The sequence below is a fragment of the Python bivittatus genome, unplaced genomic scaffold (assembly GCF_059951505.1).
Source record: "Python bivittatus isolate LINGU-HERP-01145 unplaced genomic scaffold, Pbiv_v1 ctg000610_np1212, whole genome shotgun sequence".
NCBI lineage: Eukaryota > Metazoa > Chordata > Lepidosauria > Squamata > Pythonidae > Python > Python bivittatus.
In genome coordinates, this window is record NW_028277088.1 from 4,011,630 (window position 1) to 4,039,524 (window position 27,895).

Below are 27,895 nucleotides of genomic sequence, written 5' to 3' on the forward strand. Positions count from 1 at the left end.
AACACATCAAGCCATATATTAACCAATCCCATTTTGGTCTAATCTGTCTTGTTAGGAAAATGTAGCCAACTGTAGGTCTCCCAGCTTTTAGGTACTGTAGAACTTTTTCATAGATCTATCTGGAGATGCCTGGGTCTTCCAGCAAGCAACGCAGGATCTGCATTGATGACTGACAGGCCTTCCCTAATTCTACCAGAGGGGGTCTTCTTGGTAGCTAGGCCCATTCAGACAACACAGAGAAAGCCATCTGGCATTTCTTTCTCAAAGACCACACTCATTTACCAGCATTGACTAGCAACACAAAGATCATTGGCGCTGAAGAAAAAGAGGATGTACGCATGGAATCCCTATTAAAATACTTGGGCTTTGAAGGTACGGATGGCTGAAAAGATTAGAAGGAGGAAATGGAAGTTTAGCAGATGCGCTGAGATCCCAAAGCACTTCCAGTCAAGGAAACCTGGTGTTTCAGTATGTTTACAGTTCTCCATTGTACGCATGGAGATGTTGGGGAAAGATATCCTTGCCTTACTTACCTCCACATCTGGAATCTGTCGTTGACCTGAGTTCTTTCCATTTTGCTAAGCCTAATGAAGCTTTCCCCTAAATCTTCAGATTATTGTGACCTTCCTGACCTGATTTGAGTGGCTGAGACAAGCAATTATTTCTGTTCTATGTAACTTACAAATCCATCTGACATTTTCAAAATTTCTCCCTGGGTTTTGGAATTCCAAGCTCTCACAAATTGGGACTGTTACATTTTGAATTCTTCAGTGGTCATTGGATGTGGAATTTTAGGGAATACTCTACATCCACAACTGACAGTAGACTTTAGTGTACTTGATTCAAGTACTGATGTGCTTGTATATGTGCTTTTTATGACTTGCTAGAGAATGCTTTATTTTGGTAAAGTATTGCAAGTGGGAGGAGAGGAGAGGAGAGGAGAGGAGAGGAGAGGAGAGGAGAGGAGAGGAGAGGAGAGGAGAGGAGAGGAGAGGAGAGGAGAGGAGAGGAGAGGAGAGGAGAGGAGAGGAGAAGGAAATGGAGGGAAAGAAGAAAATGAAGAACAAGAGGAGGAAGTGAATGGGAGGAGAAAAACACAAAGAGAAGGAAGAGAAGGAGAGTTAGAGATGGAGAAAGGGAAGAAAAGAAAGACAAAGAAGAACGGAAGGTGGAGGAAAAGAAGGGTGAAAAGTAGGTAGAGAAGAGAAGAATTAGGAGAGAAGGAGTCGGGGAGGATAGGGATATAGAGGAGAAGAAGAGAAGGAAGATGAGGGGGATAAATAGAAGGAGGAGGAGGAGAAAGGGAGGAGAAGCAAATGAAGAAAAGGAGGAAGAGAAGGAGAAGGAAAGGATCACATTAGTAACCTGCAGGACATTGATCCATTTAAAATTTCCCATATTGAATTCATGTCTTTCATCTAGAGTTCTGGGCTATTATGGGACACTTAAAATGAAGGGCCAAGCATGCCATGGAAGAGAAGAAAAAGTTGGAGCCCCTCCCCTCTGCTTCCACAAGGGCACAGAGCCTTCTGGAAGCGCTAGAGCCCTTATTCTCATTCCCAATTTCAGCTCTGCCTACTGCTGGGTCCACAGTTATTTTCTGTGGTGCTTTCTTAACTTGCAGCAAAGAAAGACAGACAAAATCTGGGGCAGACATGTCTATTTCCATTATTTCCAGATGATGTCACAGAGGTAGAAGAGAGAGGGAAGGGAGCTAATGAACATTAAAGCAGAAGACCTCTTCTTGTTCCGGGGGTAGAATTAATTTTAAGCCTTCTCTAGTCTTCTGGAGGACTAGAATGTGGGCAGTAAAGGGATAAAATAATTGTCCTGAAACACCCCCCAAGAAAATTTAAGTTCTGACTGAATCTCAGTCCATGAGAGGATGCTATCATCCTCTCATCCTATCATCAACAAGCATGGGGGATCTTCATGGTTTGGAGAAATATGTTTTAAAAAAAAGATCTGTAGAAGACTTGGAGTGGAAGACCTCACATATTCTCCAATAAGCATGATGCTTATTAGATCAATTGTGGAAAGTTAATCTAAGGAGGTATAACTGATTGACTGGCTGGAACCCTGATCACAAACAATCTACAACAGTATTTCTCAACCTTGGGAACTTGAAGATGTGTGGACTTCAACTCCAGAATTCTGGGAGTTGAAGTCCACACATCTTCAAGCTGCCAAGGTTGAGAAACTCTGGTCTACAATGACACATGTTAGTACCTGCTCTGTTGTTCACATACAATATCAAATATATATAATAGAGAATTCCTCCCATCCCATTAACATAGCTTTCTCTTGCTCCTTTGAGTTTTCTTTCTTCCTAGTCACCTTCTTAACATACAGGAGCATCCACAGAGGGAATCAAAAAAGTCAAAAGGGTGCCCATGTCCACCTAATTGAAGCCCTGCCCCTTTTTAACAGGTGGGGTGTGTGCAACCCATATCTCAGCCCTTTGAGGTAATCCAGACAAGGAACAGATATCATGAGTACTAACGCTACCTTTCCACTAGTGTTAATAGTGTTAGTAGTGTTAAGGTTATAGTAACAGAATCTTGCTAGTCTGAAAGCACTTCTCCCCTCCCTTACTTTCCAGAAAGCTAGGGAGGATCCCTTCTGAGATGCTTCCCACGTCCCTTTTCCTTCTGTGGGCTGAGATATCTCTTATCTGACCATTGCCCTTGCTGTGGCTCTTCCTCCTCCTGTCTCTCAAGAATATTCCCCCAGACCATTACATCATGTAAGACAGGGGTGGAGTTTCAATTGTGTGGATAGGGCCACAATCCTAACTTTTTTGACCCTACCGAGAAGCTCCTGTTGACAGGTCCACATTTTGAATGGGTGAGTTGCATTTCAACTTGCCTCTAAGATTCTATCAACCCAAAGCCTAAATCAGTAGGGTGAAATGAAGGGGGTTTATTTAGACATGAAGGCAATCATCTCATTCAAGTTGAGCCAAGATTGAGAATTTTGAGGGACCAATCTTTTTTTTCCTCTCTCTTTCTTCCTTTTCTTTTTATGGTGATGGCCTTTTGCCAAGTGAGGATTGAAACACCCTGATGGTAAACTTAAGTATAGTTCTAATTTTCAATTCAGTTTATCATCAGATCAAGACGGAGACCTCGTTTCTCTCTGTGGTTGCCCTACTATAACTCTCAGGAGCTCCATGGCAATCTTGCAGAAGCCTGGGGATTGTTGTCCGAAGATTCCCCACCCCTCTTCCCAGGGAAAGAAGTAGTCCTCGATGATTCCCTTTTTACAAATCAGAACAGACAGACCCATTTGTTAGTTCATTCCAGGACAGAAGCATCTGTTTGGTCAGGCGTCTCTCCAAACGCCACTGCATTCTTTCTGATCGCTAATCAGAACCATGCCCATTGAACTCAACCCAAAGTACACATTACGGTTCCTCTGGAATCTCTCCAGCCTCGCACTTCTTGGAGGAGGATTTCATTTTTGTCCTGAAGCGCAAGAGGCAAGAATTACCTCTTGAGTCACCCGAACAGATGACTCGCTTGAAGGATCCAACCTTTCATCAGCCACATCACATCTAATCAGAGACAGATGTCACCAGAAAGATTCTCCAGCTCTCTTACCGCCCATCACTGAGAAAAAGAGTAGAGAAACTTGTAGCATTCATAGCACTCTAATGAATAGAATAACACGGTTTTCTCTAACCTGAATCCTTCCAGGTGTGTTAGAGCTTTAATGCTCAAAATTCCCATCTAGCACAGCTACTTCTGGAGTAGAAAAAAGACCGAATGCAGGAGTAGATGCAACTTGCAAGAATCCTGTTTCTTCCGACTAGGGTTTTAGAGTTCCCAATTTTGCTCTGTTGTAACCCCAATCATTATTTTCGCAACTGAACTGCAGGAATTCCAGGAACTGCTAATCCATGGAAGAATTTGTTTAATGTCACTGCATTACATACCCCTGCAAATCTTTCTCCATACTAGGAGCTCCACTGATCTAGGTGGGTGCTTCCAGAAGCACTTAGTGACTCCTATAATGCTTCCAAGCCATTACTTATTGGAAGGAACAAAATGTAAATTAGAAAAAAAAAAGGGCAATCTACTTTTACAAAGCTCAGGAACGGTTGCACTGCATTTCCAGTGACTTAAGAAATTAAACAAAACCTTGGCTGGAGACAAATGATAACGTTTCCCTTCCTTTAGTGTTGAAGATGGCAATTTCATCCAGGCATAACTGTCCATGGTGCTCTCGCATCTCCATACGTACTTTCTGTTCAAAGTTGCGGTAAGCTTGCAAAAATCAGCACCACTTATCAGAGCAAGCACCATGTAGAGCAACAGAAATAAAAATCTGCATTAGTGTTTCCCTTCCAGCCGTATGGACTTCAACTCCCAGAATTCCCTGGTCCGTAGACCACCACTGAAAATTCTGGGCATTCTAGGGCTCCCTCCAGGTAGATAGACTACAACTGCCAGCATTCCTCAGTCAGCAAGGCCATTACAGCAAATTCTGGAAGTTGAAGGCCATACATCTGGAAGTTGCTGTGGGTGGGAAACAGTGATCAATGGCATCTGTAGCTGGAATGTAAAAATGCTCAACTGATGTTGTGGGAGGCTTAAAGAAAACTTGATGAGTCTCTCTCTCTCTGAAATAGAGCAGATCAACAGCCAAATCTTGTCAATCCATCCAGATACAACTAAATACACTGAACCTAGTGTTTCACCACGGACAATGACACCATCCACTCACTTAATATATCATTTAAGACGTGTGGACTTCAACTCCCAGAATTCCTGAGCTAGCCATGCTGGCTGGGGAATTCTGGGAGTTGAAGTCCACACGTCTTAAAGTTGCTGAGGTTGAGAAACATTGCTTTAAGCACACGTAGCATTTGACACAGGTATCATTGGGACACTGCAGAATTGTAGAAACTCACTGGAGGCTGAGCTGTTACTAGGAATATTCCGATAGGAATATTATCAGTGGATCGTGTGGCACTAAGAAGAGACCATGACTGCTGAGGTCCTATTTAACTATCATATTTAACTCTGGAGTAAGAGGGCTGGGTGTGGTCGTGATGAAGGGGTTGGACCAGGAACAAGAAGACCCATTCATGGGGATTAGCGTCTAAGCTATTCTAACAACCAAGAATCTTATATGATTTGAATCTTGGCATCTTTTCACGAAACCAGACTGTGCAGGATGAAATATCGTGGGTAACATCGTCTGAAATCTTCTCGCCAATATAGCTGTTCAAATCTTAGCATCAGCCTTGAACAAAGATAAAACGCATGATAACTCACGCGCCAGTAGGATCCTTACTGGCCCCAAAATTACAGTCGTATAAGCGTTATGGAATGAAACTGGTAGGACTTTAACGTCTGCAAAATACCAGACAAAAACTGAAAAGAAATCAGGGCAAAAGAAGGCAAAATCATAGTCATCTCAACAATGGCCTAGCTGCAAAGTCCACTAACACTAGCAGAGTCCCAACCATGCATGTAATCACAAGATTTCATAATGTATCAGAAAGAGGTCCTAAAGCAGTGTTTCTCAACCTTGGGCACTTTAAGATGGGTGGACTTCAACTCCCAGAATTCCCCAGCCAGCAAGGCTGGCTGGGGAATTCTGGGAATTGAAGTCCACCCATCTTAAAGTGCCCAAGGTTGAGAAACACTGTTCTAAAGCACCAACATCTTAGGAGCCTATGGATAAACATCTGTCTCAAGCAACGAAACAAATGTGGAAGGTATTTTTGGAAAACAGCCAGCCCATAGCAGTAGGAAAAATCAGCGGAGGACAGGATACACCATTATGAAAAGTGACAATCCCCTTTTGATCACACAGCCAGCTGAACTGAGCACCAAAATGTTCCCATCGTTTGTTGGGGGTCATCAACAGCTGCAGGTGCTCCAAGGCGGGGGGCAGAAAAGCTCACCCCTTTTCTCACTGCATTGACAGTTACAATTCTGGGGTAGAAAAAGTATTCTTTTTCCTCGAAAGCTGGCCGATTTTACCATACCTGCTCCCGAGGACTTCAGAGCTGCCAAACAAAAACTCGTGTGTGTGTGTGTGTGTGTGTGTGTAACTGTTGGTGTTTACTTCCTCACTGTGAATGTGTTGGTCACCCCAAAGTGGCAAGTCAACCAAGGCACGGGGGCTTTTCCCAGCAAGTTAATGGCACCGTAATAAAATCCAAAAATCTTAGCCTGCCGAAGGACTTTTTAAGCCTGCTTGGTGGTGAAATCCAAACTCCACCACCTCCAACAAAGGGGCGTCCCTTTCTATTTTTCACAATAAAATATCAAGCTGGAAGCTGTACTGTAACACAAGACAGTTGCAGTCCACATTAGGGCAATTTCGTTCCTCCTCTTGAAGCAAAAATTGCTTTTCCTTCGGAGTCTTGAAAAGCTCCTTTCTCTGCACTTCGCCGTTCCCTTTTTTTTCCATTCATTTTTACGGAAGAGATTTTTTTTTACAGAATGAAAACAACAGGAAAGGACAAGGAAAAAAGGAAAAGTGATAATAAGAAAGAAATAAAAGAGAGAGAAAAGGAAAAAAAGATGCAAAGAAGTGGCTCCCGATCTTTTTTACAGCAGTTATAAATGTATTTATATTTTATCCTCTCTCTCTAAGGCAGGGTTTCTCAACCTCAGCCACTTTAAGATGGGTGGACTTCAACTCCCAGAATTCCCCAGCCAGTCAACTTTAAGATGGGTGGACTTCAACTCCCAGAATTCCCCAGCCAGTCAACTTTAAGATGGGTGGACTTCAACTCCCAGAATTCCCCAGCCAGCATGCAACTTGGCTGGAAAACAGAAAATTAATTATTTGTCTGTTGCATGAGCTGTCTCTTTTCACATAGAGGGAGACGAGGGCTCTCTGTTTTTTTCTGCCAACTGAGTTTAAAACAAAACCCAATGACCCAACACTCTGTTCAGTTTGGTTGGTAATTTATCCAGTGAAAATGCAACTTTTTCTTTTTTGACTTGTAGCCCTCTCGCAAAAATTAACGCACAAGAACAAGAACAAATGTTTTTACGGTCAGGAATCAGTGTAAAAAACAAAAAAAACAGGAGAGGAAATATAACCAAATGCAGGCCAATTTGCTAAAATAATTATCCCCTTTTGTTGTTACAGAGTTATAGGTTTTAAAGCTTCGGTTTCATTGTTTAGTTTCAGGAGATCTTTGGCTCTGATCGTTTTTAGAGGTCCGTGGGGTTTTAAAGGGCTTTGGACTTAGTCATCTGGCTTAGTTTTATAGATGTTAATGCTATTTTATTTATATTTATTTGTCTGCTTCATTCTGCAGGATTATACGCTGGTTTTTGAACGAATCAAGTTCCTTCTTCTTTTACAACAAAACATCCATGTATGTATAGATAAATGAATAAGTGGGCAAATTTAAGATAAATAAGAGACATAAAACCTGCAAAACCCATTGATCTGATCTAGCGAACTATGCTATAAAAAATAGGTCTGCAATATATTTCTTTATTTGCTGCTTTACCATCCTTGTCTGGTGCACGCAAGGGTAAGTAAGAAAGCAAGGAAGGGGAAATTCACCCAGCCTACCTCGCAGGGCTGTTCTAAGGATGAAATTGGGGCAATATTTTGTGCCCCGCCTTCAGCTACTGGAAAGAAGGTGGGAGAGAAAGGCAGGAGAAAAATGCAACCGATTTAATCAATTATTTGCTTCTTTCTCCAAGCAGGACTTGCTCTGTGTTTTATAAAGTCGATTCAGAGTTTGCTTCCCCTTCTTTTAATTAATGGAAGAGAAGTTTTCCTTTCAACGTTGTGGACCAAGCGTTCTCTTAGAGGCCGAGGGAGCGGACCAGAGGTCTTCTGCTACCTTCAGGAACACACCGGGAACCAGGGAGCAACACCCTTCAGCTCAACCCAGGCAAGATTGTGTGGTTTTGAGTGTTTGGACCTTCTGGTGCCAGGGATTTTCCATCATTGGGTGGCCCTGTCTTACACCCGGTGCGCAATCTGGACTTACAGCTGGAAGAGCAGGTGGCAGCCGTGGCTAGGAGGGCCTCTGCACACACCATTGGGTTGTGCACCAGTCAGGCCCATTCCTGGAGACCCTGCTCACTGTCACTCCTGCCCTCGTGATTTCCCGTCTGGACTACTGCAATGCGCTCTACATGGGGCTGCCCTTGAAGAGCATTCAGAAGCTTCCATTGGTGCAGAAGGCAGCTGCATGGGTAGTCAATGGTGTCAGATATTTGACACATGTAACACCACTACTTCATGAGCTGTGTTGGTTGGCAGTATGCTTCCGGGTGCAGTTAAAGCTGCTGGTTGCCACCTTTTGTCAGCCTTACTAGGTAGGCCAGACAGGAAACACGACCAGATGAGCTAATTCTAATTTATTGTAAGGCTACATTAACAGAATCTTGCAAGTCTAAAAGTACAGTTCTCCCACCGTTACCTTTACAGCCCAAGAACGTATGGAGGGTCCCTCCTGAGCCTCTTGCCCTACCCATTATCCAGCTGAGGGCTAGGCTGCCTCTTATCTGACTGTTCCCTTGGCAGCATCTCTGGGCTCCATGTCCCAAGGTCTTTCCCACATTACCATTACACCTTTAAAGTCCTTCACAGCTTAAGACTGGGTTACTTGAGGCACCATCTCTTCCCAGTTGTTCCTACCTGTTCAATCCAGTCTGGCAGGATGGGCATGCTCCAGGTCCCATCAGTCAGGGAATGCCCACTGGTAGGGCCTGGAAGACGTGCCTTTTCTGCCTAGCGCCCACTTGTGGAACATCCTCCCTTGGAGAGCAGGATGGGCCCCACCCTGCTGGCCTTTTGTAAGGCAATAAAGACCTGGTTCTGTGCCCGGGCCTGGCACCCTGAGGGTGTTCAGGGACCCACTTCTCGGTTGCGTTAGTGATTTGGGTTGTTGTGTCTTGGCTGTCTGTATTTTGATGTTTATAATGTTTATTATTGTTTTTATTCTATTTTAATTCTGTTTGCCATCCAGAGTCGCTCGTTGAGATGGATGGCCATATAAATTGGATAAATAAAATATTTGTACAATAACTCCATCTTCAGATCTGCAAGAATGGGATACCACACGGTAGGCACTTGGGATTGTGACAGACAATCCAGAATTAAATTTGTTTCGTTTAACAGCACTGACAACGAAGAGGAGACCAATTTTTTAACAGAAATGAAAGCTCCGCCAACCAGGAAATTTAGTAAAGTCAATATGCCGCTATTTGAATTTCATTTGGGTGTAAATATAAATTGAACAAATAAACAAATAAAAATATATTGTCTGGGCTAGTCCCTGTCCAATATATTTTTTAAAGTTTGCTCATTTAAAGATCAGCACTTCTTATATTCACAGAAGGATAAGGTTGGGGTCATGTGGAATACAAAGGCAAAGAGAATATAATTCACATATGTATTAAATTCACACACCCCATTTAACCAGCTAGTGCAAATTTTGATCGGTGTTAATCCTATTTGGGACCTTCTGCTTGGTTTGGTTCAATGTATTGCATGAACTCAGCCCATAACGTTGAAATGAATGCTTGGTTTCCAGTTAATGTAATTTTTATTTAAAAGAATGACATCCTTGCAATTGTTCAGTCTTTCTCTTTTCTTCTGTAGAAGTGGAAGGATGGGAAATTCTTTTCTTACAGCTTTGCAGAACCATCTGGATGTCTCAGCACAAAAAGGCTAGTCCTTTCTGATTCAAATTCCTAAAACGAAAAGAAATCTATGGATAGGGAAGCCAAACCATACGTATCCCCTTCCCGATTGGATTTTTATTCATGCACGCATTGATAAAGGAATGAAAGTGGGGAGGTCTTCTAAACATTTGCAATATGGCTGGTGTCACTTTAGCTTATTTGTGTAAACTCCAGAGGCAGGGTTGGACTGTACTGTTCTGTGGTTGAGTGGATTTTCTGTATATGATTTATTAGGGCTGCAAATTTTGGGCATCACTTCTCAGGAGCATCTTTTCTGTAGCTCAGGGCTGCAATCGAAAAGCTGTCCTAGGTTTTGGAGCCCAACTATCATTGACCAAGGTGTGATTGATTGATTGATTTTGTGCCATTAAGACATTTTTAACTCCTAGCAACTACATAGATAGATGTTCTCCATGATGATCTATCCCTAACCTGGTCTTCCAGGTTTCCCAACGGTGCCCCCACCACCACTGTCACTGAGTCCATCCCCCTTGCTGCTGGTCATCCTCTTCTTCTCTTTCCTTCCACTTTTCCCAGCATGATGGTCTTCTCCAGAAAAGCTAAGTCTTTGTACTGAATGATTACGTGCCATCACGTTAGTGTTGACTCTCGTGACCACATATAGAGCCCTTGCTGCTGGTCATCCTCTTCTCTTTCCTTCCACCTTTCCCAGCATTAGCCTTCTCCAGAGAGCTGGGTCTTCACATCGTGTGTCCGAAGTAGGACAATCTGAGCCTGGTTCTTTGTGCTTCAAGTAAGAACTCTGGGTTGATTTATTCAATGATCTGCTTACTTGTTTGTTTTCTTGACTGTCCCTAGTATTCTCAGGAGTCTTCTCCAAAAGACGATATGCTTATGTCAAAATAAAAGACTTGGACATTTAAGTACCTATGAACTAGGTTGTAGTGCCAAGGAAGAACCCATTCATTTCCTGGGATTTGTGCCTGGGTAAATATTGTAGGATTGAGAAGCACAAACTGTTAGGAATAAAATTTTGTATTTGGTTTTCCTGGAGGTTCAGGGAAGCCCTTCCCTGGCTTGATGGGAATGTAAGAGACCTTCTCATGAAGACAATAAAATGGGTGTTTGGGCGTACAGCTTCTCACACATCATATATGGCAAGAGAGACCACTACGGAGACGTATTTATTGTCAGCGGATAATCTGGCTTACAAAGGCAGGCGCTGAGTCCTGAAACAGAAAGGAAACAGATTGTTGAAATGACAAAAAGGTATTTAGTGCTTTATAAACAAAAGCCAGTCATGTTTATGGTCTAAAATAAAAAAACAAGGAAAGAAAGAAAAAAGGAGAAAAGAAAAAAAATGTCAGCCTATCCACAGCTCAGGAAGACGAAGAGATTTTCTTTTCTTTTAATTTTTTTCGTGTTCCAGGCTAAACTTCCTAGGGCATAGTCTTTCAGATGTCTTGGCAATCTTTGGGGAAAGACCATTTAAAACACATCAACACTTTATGATTTCAGTTTCCTGAATCTAGCCTTGCTGGCATGACATGAAGTGAGTAAGGGCAATAAAATCAAGGAAGTACATTGTGCCTTTGTGTTTTTGTCTCATCCAACTCCTGCTTGGACAGGCGTGGGTTATGTGTGAACCAAAATGTCAATGGCCCGGAATTGTTCTTTCTCGGTTTAATCCCTGGCCTTGGGAAACGTGAACCGATTATACAAAGAAAACTCTGAAGTGGGAGGAACGTTGACCTCTCCGGAGCTATGGGTGAAGAGAAGCCCCATGGTTTATTTTTAATTTCTTTAAATCTTGAGTTATTCTTAGGTTTAAGGAGAGCCACCCCAAACCTGACATCTTCCAGATGGGCTAGATTTCAAATCCCTGGATGGTAGTTGGGATTTCTGCTTGAAGGCTCCAAGTTAGAAGCCCATGTTAGGAAACGACCAAGGGGGGTGTGTGTGTTCCAACTGTAATATAAAAACAAAATAATCATACCATCAAATAGCAGAATAATGTAATAATAGCATAATATTAAAGGAACAAGAAAAAAAATAGCCTGCTAGATCAGGCCCAACCCCATTTTACAATCCAGCATTTTGTTTCTCAGAAGGATCAACCAGATGCTCCTGAGATGCTTGCAAGCAGGAGATGGAGATAGCCCCCTTTCTTACAACTGGGGTAACCAGGTAGGGTTGAGACTTCAAAACTATCAGCCCCCTTGATAGACCTCTCCTCTATGAATATATCCAATCCCTTTGAAAGCCCTCTGATTTAATGGTCATTGCTACCCAGTAATATCTCTCTTTTTGTGGGTCTTCAGGTCAGTCTTGACTTCTGGTGATTGCCTGGACAAAGCTCCTGTAGTTTTCCTGGTGACATTTTTGGAAGTGGGTTGCCATGGCTTTCATCCTAGGCTGAGAGAGAGGGACTGGCCCAAGGCCACCCAGTTGGCTTTGTGCCTAAAGCAGGACTAGAACTCGTGGTCTTCTGGGTTCTAGTCCAGCACCTTTAACCACTATACCACATTGGCTCTTGGGTTGAGAAAGAAGGTCTAATGGAGGACTAGAACTTGCAGTCTCCTGGTTTCCAGCCCAATGCCTCTAACCACTACACCAAACTGGCTCTCAGGATTAAGACCATTAAAATACCCCCCCACACACACACACACAAATTGCAGTGCCATTTCATCTAATAAGACTATGTGCAAGTTAGGGTTAAACAGCATTACACATGGCCATGTTGGAAAGCTACCTGATGGATATGCCCATCAGGGATTTTCTTAATCTGGAACCATCAATATGGTCTTTTTGGCCAACCCTAGACTTAGAAAGGTCAAACCACTATTAGGTTTAACTATCTGCTATTTTGATTTCGAAAGGGAAAAGCATGTTGGGGAGAAAAAGTTGACTGTGGTTCTCTTACTTTGGAAGAGCTTGTCCTGTCCATCAAGGTGAAGATGCTCCCTCCCTTTTAATGTTCAGAAAGGCTGTTTAAGATCTGTACAACGGTGGAAGAATCTTCCTGTGGAGGTAATGGGTTTTCCAACTCTGGAGGTTTTTAAGAAGAGGCTGTAGAGTCACCTCTTGAGGCTGGTTTAATTGGTTTTCTTGCAGAATGCAGAGGGATGGACTACATGATCTTTGGGGTCCCTTCCTACTGCTCCATTCTATGAACATTTCTTTCTACTAACAAAGGAAATCCAGGAACACAATAAAGAAGGCAAAGGAAGATTTCAAGCTGGCAAAGAATAGAAGGACCGGCAGTTAAAACATGATTTAAACATATTGAGGGCAAGAAAGCCAGACAGGGTGTTGGTTGGACTGTTAGATAACAGGATTGTTTAAAATGTGTGCATGAAGGATAAGGAAATTGTAGAGAAGGTTGATGCGTTCCTTGCATGTTTTCATGCTGGAGGATGGGGTGGAACTGCTCGTATCAAAAGTGGCTTTTTCAGGATCTAAAGAATTACAGCTTTATTATGCCTGTCAAGACCTCAGTCTGGCATCTTTCGCTGTTACTCAAACCCAAATAAAAAGGTCCAGATAGAAGTTTTATGTGCCCTGGATGCAATTCGTACAAGTTTAGGTGGGGACAAGAGGTGTTTGTCCTGTACATTCTTCCCATGCATTTTAGGAATTCCACATCGCTTCTTAAAAAACGCGGCAGCGAAATTTAGCGTGTTTTTCTCGCTAATGATCAAGAGGTCCGTGCCAAGCCAGTTTTTCAAGATTTGGACAGGCGCCTAAACACACAGACAGACAAACACATTCAGTTCCTTTCCCCCGCTCGTGTTTTAAAGGGTTGGGATTGTTACAGAAAAAGTGTCTCCTTCAAACTTTGCTGAAGCAGCTTTCAGAAACCTTGGCGGGCACCCAAGATCCTGTTCACAGCCTGTTTGTCAAGTGTTATCATATAGTCCCCTTGCTTGTTATGTGTTCAGATTGTATTGGGTTGTTTTAATTTTTATGACGTGGCCTTGGTCTGTAATCAATTATTCGCTTCTTCATCCCCTCTCTTCCACTGAAGAGATGAATTCTCCATGCTTCTGCTTGATTAGAAAGCTTCTCGGAGAGCTTTCATTCAGCCAGCCCAGCTTCTCAAGGTAGTTTTTCTAAAGCTCAAAAACAGTGAAAAAAAAAATCAGATTTTGGAGAGGTCCATGCTTGGAACTGAAGACTGAGGGTTACGTTAGGTTGGGGTGCAACCATAATGGGCTTCTTGTCTACGTTGCTGATGCAGTGATTTCCAAATCATACCAGCAATTAAACCCCGATGTGTAGGAGCAGTATATATTTATGGATTGGGGGTACACAGATTGACTGATGATGTACCATCAAGTAGTTTTCAGCTCCTAGCGACTGCATAGATAGATGTTCTCCATGATGATCTATCCCTAACCTGGTCTTTCAGGCCTCTCAATGATGCCCCCATCACCACTGTCACTGAGTCTATCCACCTTGCCTGCTGGTCATCCCCTTCTCCTCTTTCCTTCCACCTTTCCCAGGATCAGAGCCTTCTCCAGAGAGCTGGGTCTTCACATCATGTGTCTGAAGTAGGATCATTTGAGCCTGGTCCTTTGGGCCTTGAGTGGGTTTTGTTTGATGATCCATCGGTTTGTTTTCTTGGCTTGGAATGGTATTCTCAGAAGTCTTCTCCAACCCCAAAGTTCAAAGTGTCTATACTCTTCCTCTCCTGCTTTTTCAAAGTCCAACTTTTGATTCCATAGAGCAGTGTTTGTCAACCGTGGCAGCTTGAAGATGGGTGGACTCCAACTCCCAGAATTCCGCAGCCAGCAAGGCTGGCTGGGGAATTCTGGGAGTCCACCCATCTTCAAGCTGCCAAGGTTGACAAACACTGTCATAGAGGGTTCCAGGGAACACCATGGCTTGTGCAATTTGCCTTCACATACCTTGTGGCTAAATCTTCGAGGAGCCAAGTGCAAAATTGTGTCTCGGCTCTGTCCCACCTCTTTGGTTGTTCTACTTAAAGCAGAAACACCATGAATCAAATTGGGTTTTATTTCTAATTCCTGGCCGGAGGGAAAATTGTTTCCTACGTTTGCAGTTCCCTGCTAGAATTTTTTAATGACAAGGTATATAAAACCAGCGGCTGCTACATAAAGTGTCCACTTAACCAGATGTTCATTGAGAACATCGTCCTTAGTTTGCACAGCAAACAGGAACCTGGTATTGTGTTTAGCGACAGGAGGAGGATTGTTCTCTTACAGTAAGTTGGCCTTGGCCCTGACCTTGACAATGGACATAATAGAGCAATTATAATAGAGACTTGTCGTATTATTAACTCAGAAAACAGACTGAGAAAGAGCAATAATCTGATGGCGTAAAATCTTTTGCAAAGGTCTGCCCTGAACATCTGGCTGAGGAGGAGCCTGACAGTGTGCAAGAATGTATTCAAAGATCTGTCACACCGATGGTGCTGAATGCCACCAGGCTGGTCAGGTTTTCAACTGGGGTTTGATCCGACGGCAATTCAATCAGCTCGTTCCCATTGAAGTGGATCCCTGGAAAGAGGCAGCGCATTGCAGATTCAGGGTGGACAGTAAGAAGAACTTTCTGAAGCTATCAGCCAGGGGAACAGGCAGCCACACGAGTTCTTCTTTGCTGGAGGACTTCAGACAGAGATTGGAGAGTCGTCTATTCCAAGTGCTCTAGCAGAAGGCTTCAAGTTTATTCCATGTTTGCTTTTCTGAGCTTGGCCTCTTCCTCAGGGATCCCAGGAGCATTTTTAACAGGTTGCACAGCCTGAAAAGGTTTGAAAACAGTGAGCCAGGGGTCAGACTGGAGGACCTTCAAGGCCTCTCGCAAGGACCCTAGGTCCCAGACTGGATCACCTGCATCGCTTTGCTTCAGTAGCTCCCCTGCCCTTTGCAAGTCTTAGGCACAGCTAGGTTCAGATGTTGGCCCCTGCAGTAGCGTCAAGGCCAATGACCCCCAAATTAACACATCACAAGGTACTTGCCTTGGGGTACAGTGTACTCTGTCCCTACTCCAGGTCTCTGGATGGACTCTCTGCTAAATGGAGGGCACTTTTGGCTTTTAAAGAAGCTGTAGGACACAACGTTTAAAATCAAATTTAAATCCTGCAGGTTCTACCTTCTTTTTAAAAAAATTCTTGCAAATCGCAGTGTCTTTAGCAATTGGGGCCTAATAATGGATCATGAGAGAGAGAGATGCCTGATGGAAGCACAGAAAAGAAATTCCAAAGTTTTCATTCGTGGAATTGGCTAGCTATCTTCCTCGGGTGCATTCAGGGCACGGCAGAAGTTTTGCAAGACCAGAAACGCAAATCACATTTTTTCCAACCGGTTTTTAAAAGCAGTTTAAAGGTAAAAGTTCCCTGTTTGATGAATTAACTCTATAAACAGCCTGAAAATGCTTTTGGTGCGCAGCCCGTCACCCTAAAATTGGGCTGGATGGATTTTACTTTCAGTAAATCCCAGCCTTCAGGACTTTGGGGGGAACTCATGGGTGGATGGGTGTCAAAAAAGTCAAGATGGCAGTCGTGACCACCGAACTGAAGCCCCACCCCTTTTTTTTACAGGCAACTGGACTTGAATTGCGCAGATGTACCAGCCATCTTGATTTTTTTGACTCCTCCCCTTCTGCAGACACCCCTAATCCGGTTTGGGATTTGCAGTATATGTTCCTCCGCTTTTCTATTGGATCAGAACAACCCTCATTCTGGGAAAAAAGAGAAAAGGTCCATTTTTCGTATGAAGCCTTCTTCTTTATTTACACAATGACACATAATATTCCCTACATACAATTTACATTTATAATAATGGGAGTAAGGGGGATCCAAGAAGCACCGCTTACATTACATATAACAGTCTTGCGATTTTTTTTTTTTTAATGCACTTATTCCACCTGAAAAGCACATTTTAATCTTACGGGGAAAAGAACTCCTAGACGAAATGTCACTGAAAAAGTCTGGGAGCACCTGGGGGAACATGGAACCTGACCTTGCATTTTTCCTGTCTTGTCCCTTCTCAAAACCACAAAGAGTGTCCCCAAATTACTTCTTCCTGAGTTGCATTGTCATCACTGACCTGGATCAGCCACCAATTTTTCTCCTTGAGCATTTCATTCCTATAGATCAGTGTTTCTCAACCTTGGGAACTTTAAGATGGGTGGACTTCAACTCCCAGAATTCCCCAGCCAGCATGCTGGCTGGGGAATTCTGGGAGCTGAAGTCCAAGTTCCCAAGGTTGAGAAACACTGCTATAGATATCCAGCAATAGAATTATACCCATGTTTCTGGGATTAAAAACTGAGTCACTCTCAGGGCTGATCTAAGCTTGCCAAATTCGGTCTCCCATCCCACCCCTAAGAATTCCCAGCACCAATCGGGACCAGCAGTTGATTTATCCGTGAAACACATCAATCTTTGCATGGTGGGGCAGGAAAACTTGTAGTCTACACCCTAATCCCCACATCAACTTTATCAGACCGGTGCAGTACAGTTGGGGCAAAGATGACCCTAGATATGTCAACCTCAAGTGCAAATTCACGTACTGAGAGCGGCTCCAATATGAGCTGTTCCACAGAAATCAGCGTTTCTCCACCGAGATAAAACGATACCTAGATTGCAGTCCTCTCATTTTCAGTGCGTAGAATTATAGGTCCGGAGCTGTCTCGGCAAGCTATGTTTTGAGCCTTAAAAAGGGCAAGCTTCGGTTACAGGGAGGAAAAGAAGATGAGATGGCCCCATCGGCTTAGTTCTTCTAGTAGCCAGGAGTTCCAAGGACTGGATTAAAAATAGATTACCATTCAGTTGGTTAAAAAAAAGGAAAGAAAAACGAATTGGCAGTGATGTCTTTGGTTCCAAAATATTTTAGGTTAGCCAAAAGAAATGCTCTCGGGAACGAGAGTTTGATCCCCCCCCCGCTTTTTTTAAATGCACATTTTGGTTTCCTAGCTTTAAAATGGACCGGGGGATTTTTGTCACCGCTGGGTTTTTAAAGGAGAAAGGTGGCTGCCCTTGGTATTGTTCAACATATAATCACAGGACATGGCGCGGATTCAGCGACGGAATTTGACGAGAAGTTGAGGGATTTACTGCTTCCCCCCCGCTCGGTTGGGGTTGACCCTCCCACTTCCACATGCCAGGGGCTCAAAGAAGAGGACAGCCGCCTTCTTACGCCACAGGCAGGAGCGCAAGGGGCGCATGATACGGTGGGGATTTCAGCCGGGGTGCATCGGATCAGCGCAGGGAGGACAAACGCCCGGGTTCCCTCTGCGGGTGGGTCCTGGTTTCGCTTGAAGAGGTCCGTCACAGGATGGGATCGGTGCCATTCCAGTTGACCACGGCTCCCGTCCACCTGAAAGGCCCAAAGAGGCAGGTTCACTTTGACTGTTTCCCAAAAGTTGTTCGCGTTGAGCAATTCCTGCAAAACCAGGCTTAAACTCTGCTTAAAACGGGTCAGGGTTAGTAAGACAGCTAGATTTACTCAGGAAGGAGCTCCCAGTAGTATAAGAGTAGTATGAGAATGGATTTGAAGGGAGGGGTACCTGGGAAGGGGGTGAAAAGAGTCAAGAAGGCAGTTGCAACCGCATGCTTGAACCTGCCATCTTGACTTCTTTGACCCTTCCCTGTTTTCTCCCCTGTATGAGGGCAATGAAAACGGGGTGAATGGACAGAGAAGAAACTCCATTGGTCATCTCAGCTCCACGTTCTATTTATGGAGCAAACTGGACCGTCTTAAAGGGCAGATTTCTAGCCCAGTTGCTTCTTCTCCAGATTTTTAATTCTGATTTTAAAAAAACCCACAAAACACTATTGATGGTTTTAGGGACAGGCAGGAGTGTGTATCGTGATATTCTTGGCTTTTTTAAATGTAGGAAAAGCACACAGTTGGGGGGCTGTGTGCCCTAGAGGCTGCTTCTTGTTGGCAGCACTTCCTGGACAGCCTATGGGATCCCCCACCAGGGTGCGGTCACATAGTCATTCCAAGAAGTGCGACAAATGAGACGTACCTTCTACAGTGAGCCCTCCCCACCTCATATATTTTCAAAAACAAGATAGATGTTTCTTCTGGGTAAGAGCAAATCCTCCCATTCTTTGGATGAAAAGCGGGAGGAAGGCGTGTTATGAGGCAAGATACAAATCTAATAAAGGACCGAAGCAAAAATACACTTTGCGCACTGAGGTCCCGCTAGCTGTCCCCTCACCATGGCCTGCGAGTGAAAACCAACCCTTGGCCCCAGCGGAATCCATGATGGAATTCCACCTCTCGAGTCCGACCTCGATTTCACGATTTATTAAGGCCACCAAACCCTCTGGAGGGAACAAGTAACTGTCATTAACAGCCGAGGTTCCACGTCTCGATCGTGACAATAGGACCTCGCTGGCAACTCCTAATTGGCGCCCTTCGCCTGGAGGACGGAGGCTCCTATTAGCCTGGACTGACTGTTCTCTTAACAAGTCCACCATTCATGCTTATTTATGGCCGTAGCTCAAGCAGAACCAAATTGACTAACTCTATTGAAATCTTCTTGGGAAGCAGAGGGAGAGGCTGAAAGCGGGGCAGGGGAGAGGCCGGCCACTTTTTTCTCAGAAGCTTTTGGAACGATCTTGTTTGGCACCTTAATTGACTCCCTCTGAAGGTGCAACGCATCTAATTCAACTTCAGGGATGTCCTCCCCGGTCACATCTAATAAAGAGCCATAAAAACGTTGCCGTTCTCTTCAGATCTCTGTCTGAACCACAGGGACGGCTCTCAGGGAGGTTCTATGTGATTATAGCTTTCGTACCAGATCCTGGCTTATTTTTCCCTTCTGGGTTTTTTTTTCCTCCCCCTGGAAGAAGAGCACCTTATTCTTTGGGCAAATAAAAGGAATGCAGCAATAATTGAGTTTCTTGGCGTAGACTTTTTTTTTTTTTTTTTTAACTAAAACAAGACATATCGGCATTATAAAGCATGCCACTCTTGTAAAAGGAGCCTGAAGGTGGCTATTTCACCATTTAAAAAGCTAAAATCCACACATCGGGGCAGATTTCTTTTTTGGGTGGAATGGGTTTGTTGGATTCTGATCCTGTCTCTCCTCCAATGGAGAGCAGATCTTCCATATTTAATCAGACTAATATAGAAGCAAGATGGACCGAGTGCTCTGCCTGCTGCTAGGGCGTGAGTGCTGTAGGTCTTCAGAACATCTGGCAGAATGTCCTCCATCTCATGAAGCTTGCAACTAAAGATGTTGAAGCTGAACCAAGGTAGCCTCTGCCCTCTCTAATCTTCATGCAGATGAGGCCCATGGCCCTTGGAGTTCCCGGCTGACTTCCTCCAGCATAACTAATAACTACGACTTACACCGTAGGTTGCTGTAAAGGTGAAGACCCCTTTGAGTGGAGAACAGCCCTGGTGTTTTATTTTACCTATGGATTACAGCTACATCCATCCCGCCTTTCATTCAGGAGCTCAAGATGGCTTACAGATACCATTTTCCCCATAACAACCACCCTGTAAAATGGGCTGGTCTGAAAGAGAGTAATTGTCCCAAAGTCATCCAGCAAGCTTCTTTGAATGAGGATGGATTTGAACCTGGGTCAATCCACTCCTGGTCTAATACTTTAACCATCCTGGATCTCGCCCTGGTTTTATGGACACATCCAGGCAGTTTTGTCAGCAAGATGACAAGTCTTTTTGCTACTGACCATCCTGACCCATAAGTCTCTGAATTAAACAGCAAGGCCCAGAGGCAAATAATGCCAGACCACCAAACCCATTGCTGAGTGACTTTCCAGGATAATTTTGGGAGAACAGAGGGATGACACTGAGAAACCAAGAATGGCATAGCAGAAATGTGGTTCAACTAAGATTGGAAGGGGATTCAGGTATGAATTTTCATTCTTGGCTAAGTCATACTGATCATCAGACCGATGCTAGAATTGGAAATCACCCTGGTGGTGATTCAAGGATGCAGATCTCAGAGAAATAAGTTTACTGCAAGAATGAAGAAATCTGACTTAGAGTGAATTCAAGGCTTTATTCCTGGACCTGCTCAAGTAGTGCCTCACTTTAGAGTAGGAGGAAGAGTTACTACTGATCAAGACAATCTAGGAGTAGTATCCACCTTCTTGCAGAGCATTCAGACAAGAGAGAATGACCATGACTCTACCGACCTGAGGTCATGGAACCTCTAGTACAGTGTTTCTCAACCTTGGCAACTTTAAGATGTGTGGACTTCAACTCCCAGAATCCCCCAGCCAGCATACATGGACTTCAACTCCCAGAATCCCCCAAGGGTCATCTGAAGGGAGGAAAAAAATGTGTAAAGCTGAATTTATCTGGGTTTAGCAAAGCCTGCCAGGAAGCATCCATCCAGCCATTAAATATATTTTTATTTCTCTCCTCTATGCCTGTAGAAGACCCTGGTGGGAATTTTTATGGAATATACTGTTTATTGCCCTTGGAAACATATCTTTGCATTGCCCAGAGATGAATGCTAACAGAGGCAGATCTTCATCTTGGGTGCTGGTGTTTTTTGCATCCAAGATTGAGAAAAAAACAAACAGTAACTTGATCTTCCTCTCTCTGGATAGGGCAGAGTTAATCAAAGTTATTTCCTTCGTTGGAGACAGAAAACAAAGACGGATTAAGAGAACAAGATGAATCTTTCTCTTTTCCTTGGGGCAACAAAATGTATTTGCCCAGTCAAGAAAGATCAAGGAACTGCACATTCCTTTCTCTCTTCCATCCTAATTCAGCTTCTTAGGCATATTTTGGAGACTTGAATTGAAAGGGGCAGCCAATGACAGCTTCTCCTCTTGCCTTAAGGCAGCGTTTCTCAACCTTGGCGACTTTAAGACGTGTGGACTTCAACTTCCAGAATTCCCCAGCCAGCAAGGCTGGCTGGGGAATTCTGGGAGTTGAAGTCCACACGTCTTAAAGTCGCCAAGGTTGAGAAACACTGCATTAAGGAGTCTGAAGGTGCTAATGACATAGCAAAGGTGAGAGAAGGCCAAGGGGAAATATTTCTAAAAGGTAGTCATTCACAAGGAGATCAGAAACTGAAATTTCCCTGGGCCGCACAGGCACTCCAAGGAGTGTTGTGAAAGAAAAACAGCCCTGTTTTTTTTTTTTAAAAAAAACCCAATTCTGCAAGTGCAAAGACCATTACAAACTTTAAAAAAATAACAAAAGGACATTTTCTTCACTCAAAACGCCCCAGCAGTTTTTTTGGTTTTCCCCTCCCCCTTGCAGGATTTCAAATAAAAAAATCCTCAGAAATAATTGGCCATAGACCAGACTGGAGCTACGCAGCTTCGCGGTTGCCGCAGAAGCCAATTTCTTCGTTTCCGAAAGGGCTGTTCGATCTGCGGCATATACCTTGAATACATCTGGGAAATTAGAACCAAGCAGAAAGATCTATTTATCTCCCACCCACGCCTGCAAAAAGCACGGAGGGGGTTGTGATTGTGTGATCCAAGCGTGCCCCTTTGTACTGCATCGATGTTGCACACCCTCGTACAAAGGCGCGGGGCTTCAACCGAGCAGCTGCAACAGCTGTGTTGCCGGGAACACGGGCACGTATCTTTATTCTCTTCCTGCTCCTTCTTAAAAACGGACCGAATTTCTTTGGAATTGCCGCAGCAATATTTGTTTGCACAATTAACTTAGGCATGCCAGCAATGGCCCTATTTGCACAATTAACTTAGGCACGCCAGCAATGGCCCCTTTTAAACTGCGAGGCGTAGTTGCTCCTATTTCAGAGGAAGAGGTAGAGCGGGTATTACCTTTTCCCAACTCAAAATAAGACCTCTAATTTCCTTGGATGCCAAATCAAGCTCCCCCAGACACATTGACAAAAGCTTTTGCAGCGTTTAAGAATCCCCTATGTTGGACCAGGGATCCTGGCGGGAGAAAGGCGTACATAAAGATGCACCCCGCAGACCGAAAAAGGAGAAATATCACCTGGAGGATGAGGAAGCGCTAAGAGTGAAAAACAATCGCAGCGGATCGTTGGTGACCAAAGAGAGAGGGAGTTTCAGGAAACAAAGGCTTTAAGGGGCCATCCTTCTCCACTTCCAAAATGCACAATGCTAAATGCAAAATGCAAATCTTTTGCTCGGCAGAGTGCATTTGGCCGGCATTGTCGAAGACAAGCAAAGGGGAAGGGAGAGATGCATTTGACTGCAGAAGGAATTGGCAAATGGTTGATCCCATCATTTTCTTAAGGACTGGCGTTTGGGAAGCAACCAAGCAAGTTGGAATATGAGCAGACGGCAGAGCTGGCTTTAATCAGGAAATGGATGAGGAAGGGCTGCACCCATTTTGGCAGGAATGAATGGAAAACCATCTCAGAGACTAAATTTAATTCAGTTACAGCTTCCATTCATAGAAAGAACTGTGGCCTTTATAATGGACACAGAAGCAGTGGCTGTATCTTATATACAGGCACCATGGCTTGCAAGGAGAAGAGGACGGCAGAGGATGAGATGGTTAGATAGCATCACTGAAGCAATGAGCATGAAACTGAGCAAACTCAGGGAGGCAGTGAAGGACAGGAAGGCCTGGCGCAATATGGTTCATGGGGTCACGAAGAGTCGGACACGACTTAACGACTAAACAACAACAACAATGGCTTGCAAGCCATCGGTGAAGGCTTTGGGGTGAAGCCAGCTCATAATTTATTCCACAAACCATGGTTAAACTGACACGTGGCTTAGTGTGACGTGTGACTGTAGCTGCAGAGGGGCCTCCATGCAATGCTGCTTTGTCATTAGGCTAAGAGTCAAGAGAGTAAGATGGAAAGACTGTCCATACTGGCCTACCCTAGTTGTATACATGAGACAGCTGACAACGAGAGCCTAGTTAAAAAATAGAGTAGAGTAGAGTAGAGTAGAGTAGAGTAGAGTAGAGTAGAGTAGAGTAGAGTAGAGTAGAAGAGAAGAGAAGAGAAGAGAAGAGAAGAGAAGAGAAGAGAAGAGAAGAGAAGAGAAGAGAAGAGAAGAGAAGAGAAGAGAAAAGAAGAGAATGCAAATTCTGCACGTGGGCATGGGACCCACGTTGCATTTCTTGAATTGCACAAAGGTATGTGACTTTTGGGGGGGGGGAAGCATATGTAATATGTAATACTATTTTTATTGTATTTTAATTAATATTTATTTGTTGTTTTTATTGTAAACCACCTAGAGTCACTTCCTCATGGAATGGGCGGTGACCAAATGTGAAAGATAAATAAAATAACATTTTATTACATTTTAATAAAATCATTCATACTAAACAACAGGCGACTGGCACTTACTTGGTCCGAATGCAATGTTCCAAAGGAGAGACGAGATCGTTTTCTTTGTCTTCGACATAAAGCTGGGAGGTGTCTGCAGAGACAAGGCAGGCCAGCATTAATTGTCACCGAGCAGATGCAGACAACACCTTGATCCCATTTACCAACAACAACATGGAGTTCAAGGGTGGGATTCACTGTAGCCGATTTAGAGGGTTTTAAAAGGAAACAGGGCCAATGTTTGGAGGATTAATGGTTATGCATCTGGATAGATATCCATATCAGTAAACTTCTAGAAGGGATCTGGTATTAGAGCACCATATATTTCCATCTGGATTTCAGCACTGAGGAGGGGTCTGGACTTGATGGCCCCTACGATCCTTGGATTCCATGGATCTTGGTTTGTTCTAACCTCAGAGTTCTTCTCATGGTCTAACATTTGAAGGAGAAATGGGGATGGTCTTCAGGAGAGATACAACAGACATCAGGGATGGAAGAGGGACCTAGGAAAAGATACCCACCCAACCCGTTGCTTCCTTTGAACAAGCCCCAGTTCTTTCTGGAGTGAATCTGTTGCTAACTACGAAGACCCACTTACTAACATCTAATGGGGCTTGACTGCAAGGCTGCACTATTAAGAACATCTGACACGACAACAACATTTGTAGTAGACGCAGTGCAAATATTGTAGTGAGAACAGTCACTTTAAAAGCAAGGGAGTATACAGTAAATCCAAATAATGCATTGTTGGTCTGATTTACATTTTTTATACACATTATAATTAGTGTTTCAAAGGGACGATTGCATACGTAGTTACGATAGACTTCTATGTATGTTTTTTACACGGGTGATGTGACAGGAAACAAACTGACTGAAATAGTGCCCTCCAAATAAAGCAGTGGTCCCTGAACGTTTCAGGTCGGTGGGCACCATTGAAATGTAGAGCGCGTCTTGGAGGCAGCCTCACAAAATGGTGGCTGCCATGGCCATCACCAATCGTAAAACACCCATTTGTTAGGAAACCAGTGGTGGTGGGGGTCCCCACCACCTTTCATAGATACCTTTTACCATTGCAGCTGGTTTCTGTCTTTCCCCCCAACCCTCGGGCAGTCCATCACGAAGGTCTGTGTTTGGCTGTGCGGGTCATCTTCTGGAGACCAGAAGAGGCAAGAAGAAGACAGAGAAAAACTCTGCCCCCCAAATGTTGTCCAAAATCCGGAAGGAACGAAAGAGGATTCCTGTAGCAAAGCATCAAATTCCACGGGCCAGCCCACCCATTCCCCCTGCTCGCCATTCCTTCGAAACAAATCGCCCTCCCTCGTTTCCATCCCCGGCGAATTGCAAATCTCAAGCTTCAGAGCGCAAGGAGGTTGGGGGAAAACAGGCGGCATGGCCAGACACGGGGGCGGGCAGGGAAAGCAAGAATTTGCAGGGTTCCAGCTGCCAATGACAACAGGCTGGCGGGCCGAGGAAGGCTGAAATATCAAGCTTCCCAGGGCCTGCAATCCCACCGTGAAGGGGAGGAATAAACAGGAGTGCGCGACCGGCAGCGTCACGCACTGTAATTGCAACTATTTTCGATAAACGTCTTAAAACAGGACTGCCGGTTTGGAATGGCAAGCCTAATGGTCAGCAGAGGTGGGCAAACTTCTGAAATTACTACAGTGGGCAGGGAGGTTTTTTTAGCTTGCCATTTTCCTACACAAAGGTGAGGTTTTGCCCGCGAGGGATCTCTGTCGGTGTCATCTCTCATATGCGCAGGTGGGCAAGCCTGGGTGTGTGAGGCTATGGGTGCCCACCACAGTCCAAACCTCTGGAATTTGGCTCCCAGCAAGAGCCTTGTTAAACTCAAGGCATGCCAACTTTGGGGCCCAGAGGCACCCTGGAGTTGTGAGGGTAGGCGAGGGGTGCGCTGAGAAGAGTTGCACCGTCCTAAAAGACCGACCAGGGTGGTCATGGCGCTGCGCAGCATTTTGTAACAAGGTGCAATTACCTCCCAGAATCTTTTGCTGGGAGCCAAAGACTTTGCTGCAAAGGAAGAGACACTGAAGGTGGAAATTTCCCATGGCCGGTAGACAATTTCCCTTTTTAACTGAAAGACCCATTTTTTAAAAAGATCTGGTCAGATCTATATTGCTGCTAGCAATATAGGACCAGATCCTGCTTTATAGAATCAGCAGGATCCCAGCAAATGAACTGCACTATGAATAAATTGCACTTGTAGAGGCACAGACTTGACTATTTCTCCATTCTTAGAGAAACAAAAAAATGAATAAAGAAGCCAATTTCCTTTGGACATAAGATACGGTTTAGGATTCCCTTGGCCAGGCTGGCTCCTGACATTTACGTAGGTATGTCTGCACTTATTTCACCGAAGGGAAAGAAAGGGCATTCGAAAAGAAATGAAATTAGGCTTGTCAGTGGCTGGGCGGTGGTTGCTGTTTTTTCTCCTCGCTGCTCCCACTTTTTTGGAAAAATGCCCCTGGCATTTCAGTCAAAGGCCAAGTGTTCTAGACAAATGTGCAGAGCGCAGCATAACTGGATTTTGCACTCCCCCAAAATGTTTTAGCTGCAATGACCTTTAATTCTGGTGATGTGTAGTTTTGTTTTCAGGGTCGTCCCTGGGAGGGGTATCCAAAAAGCCAAGATTTATGATGATGATGATGATGAAGAATTAAATGCGGAGGCCGCTCTAAACAACACTGGGCGGCTTATCCTTAAAAAGAGAGAAAGCAATCAGAGAAGGAGATCGTGGGCATCTGGACGAACCACGCTCCGTGAACACAACTGATAGGGCTCCCACAGCACCCTACCCCAAGGCCTGAGAGAGCACCCACGTTTTTAAAGACTTCCACAAGGACACCTGGGTGGAAAGTCACAGATCTCGGGGGGAGATGCTACTCCAGAGCACAGGCACCACAACAGAGAAGGCATGTTTCCTGGGTCCCAAAAGTTGGCATGGTTTGATTGAGTGGGCACCAGCTCCAGCCATCTCAACAGACAGGCAGAAACCCTGGGAGATAGCCAGTCCTTCAGATAACCTGGCCTATGCCATGTAGGGCTTTAGAGGTGGGAACTGGCACCTTGAATTGCACCCCGAAGCCTACTGGCCACCAACGGTGCCAGGGAGCAGTGATGGTACATGAGTGTACCATGGTATCGCTGGCCAGGCTTCTGCATTACGGGCCAGCTGTAGCTTTCACATGGTCTTCAAGGGCAGCCCCACGTAGAGCATATGGCAACAGTCCACTCCTGCAGCGGCTGGCGCATGAGGGGCTCTCTGGAGGGCCTCCCGATCCAGGAACGGGCACCGCGGGCCACACCAGAGGAAGCTGCACGAAGGCTGTCTTGGCCACCACGGCCGCTTGCTCTTTACATACGACGTGTAAAAAAAGGGCAGGGCTTTGATTGCACAGTTGTGCTGCCCTCTTGACTTCTTTGACACACAGACACACCCAGGCACCCCTGTAGATGCTCCTGGTTTTGCTGGAGGCATACGTTACTTTAACTGGTTTGTCTTCTATTTCAGTCAGTTGGATACTGCCATGAACAATTTGGGCCTTCACAGTCTCTCTCTCTCTCTCATACACACACACACACACACATTTTTCCTTGAGCAAATTTAACTCCTGCCATTTACATATGTCCATATACTTTTCTTGGCCCCAACAGGAAAACTGGCCTGCCTTTGCCTTCTTGCAGAATCTTTTTTTTTTCAATTTTGCAATTCCCTAGTGGTCTTCCATCCAAGTACAACCTGGCTCTGATCCCCCTTGGGTATTTTCAAGATCAGCCAATGTAGGCACTACTGCTCCCTAGCTATCTCCAGACTCTTCTGAACCCAGCTGAACTCCTGGGACTTTATGGACACTCTGACAGCGTTTTCCTAGCAAAATCTGGAAGTAGTTTCTCACTCCTTATGGCAACTTTTCAGTGTACTGTACTCAGCGTAACCCTGGGTTTTCTCAAGATCAGCCAAGGTCCATTCTGCTGTACACCTGGCC

The 27,895-nt window shown here is 44.5% G+C and overlaps 1 protein-coding gene and 1 long non-coding RNA gene across 5 annotated transcripts in view; one reads left to right on the forward strand and one right to left on the reverse strand.

The window, feature by feature from the left end:
• The first annotated feature begins 7,308 nt into the window (after positions 1–7,308).
• On the forward strand, positions 7,309–13,181 carry LOC148214553 (uncharacterized). 3 transcript variants are annotated; one of them, XR_015797777.1, is made up of 4 exons: positions 7,309–10,437; positions 11,753–11,831; positions 12,524–12,674; positions 12,759–13,181. It is a non-coding gene; the product is annotated as an uncharacterized LOC148214553 (long non-coding RNA). The 3 variants fall into 3 exon arrangements; XR_015797776.1 differs by having other exon boundaries at positions 12,576–12,674; XR_015797775.1 differs by having other exon boundaries at positions 11,753–12,674.
• Positions 13,182–16,370: 3,189 nt separating this feature from the next.
• The window catches only part of MINDY4 (MINDY lysine 48 deubiquitinase 4), a 67,172-nt gene continuing 55,647 nt past the window's right edge, over positions 16,371–27,895 (reverse strand). For both annotated transcript variants that reach the window (XM_088150242.1, XM_088150241.1), the window contains 2 exons: positions 23,913–23,985; positions 16,371–17,986 (listed from right to left, as the gene is read on the reverse strand). In XM_088150242.1, the coding sequence (XP_088006368.1) occupies positions 17,938–17,986; positions 23,913–23,985 (122 nt within the window). In that variant the 3' untranslated portion in view covers positions 16,371–17,937. The remainder of the gene's footprint in view (positions 17,987–23,912; positions 23,986–27,895) is intronic.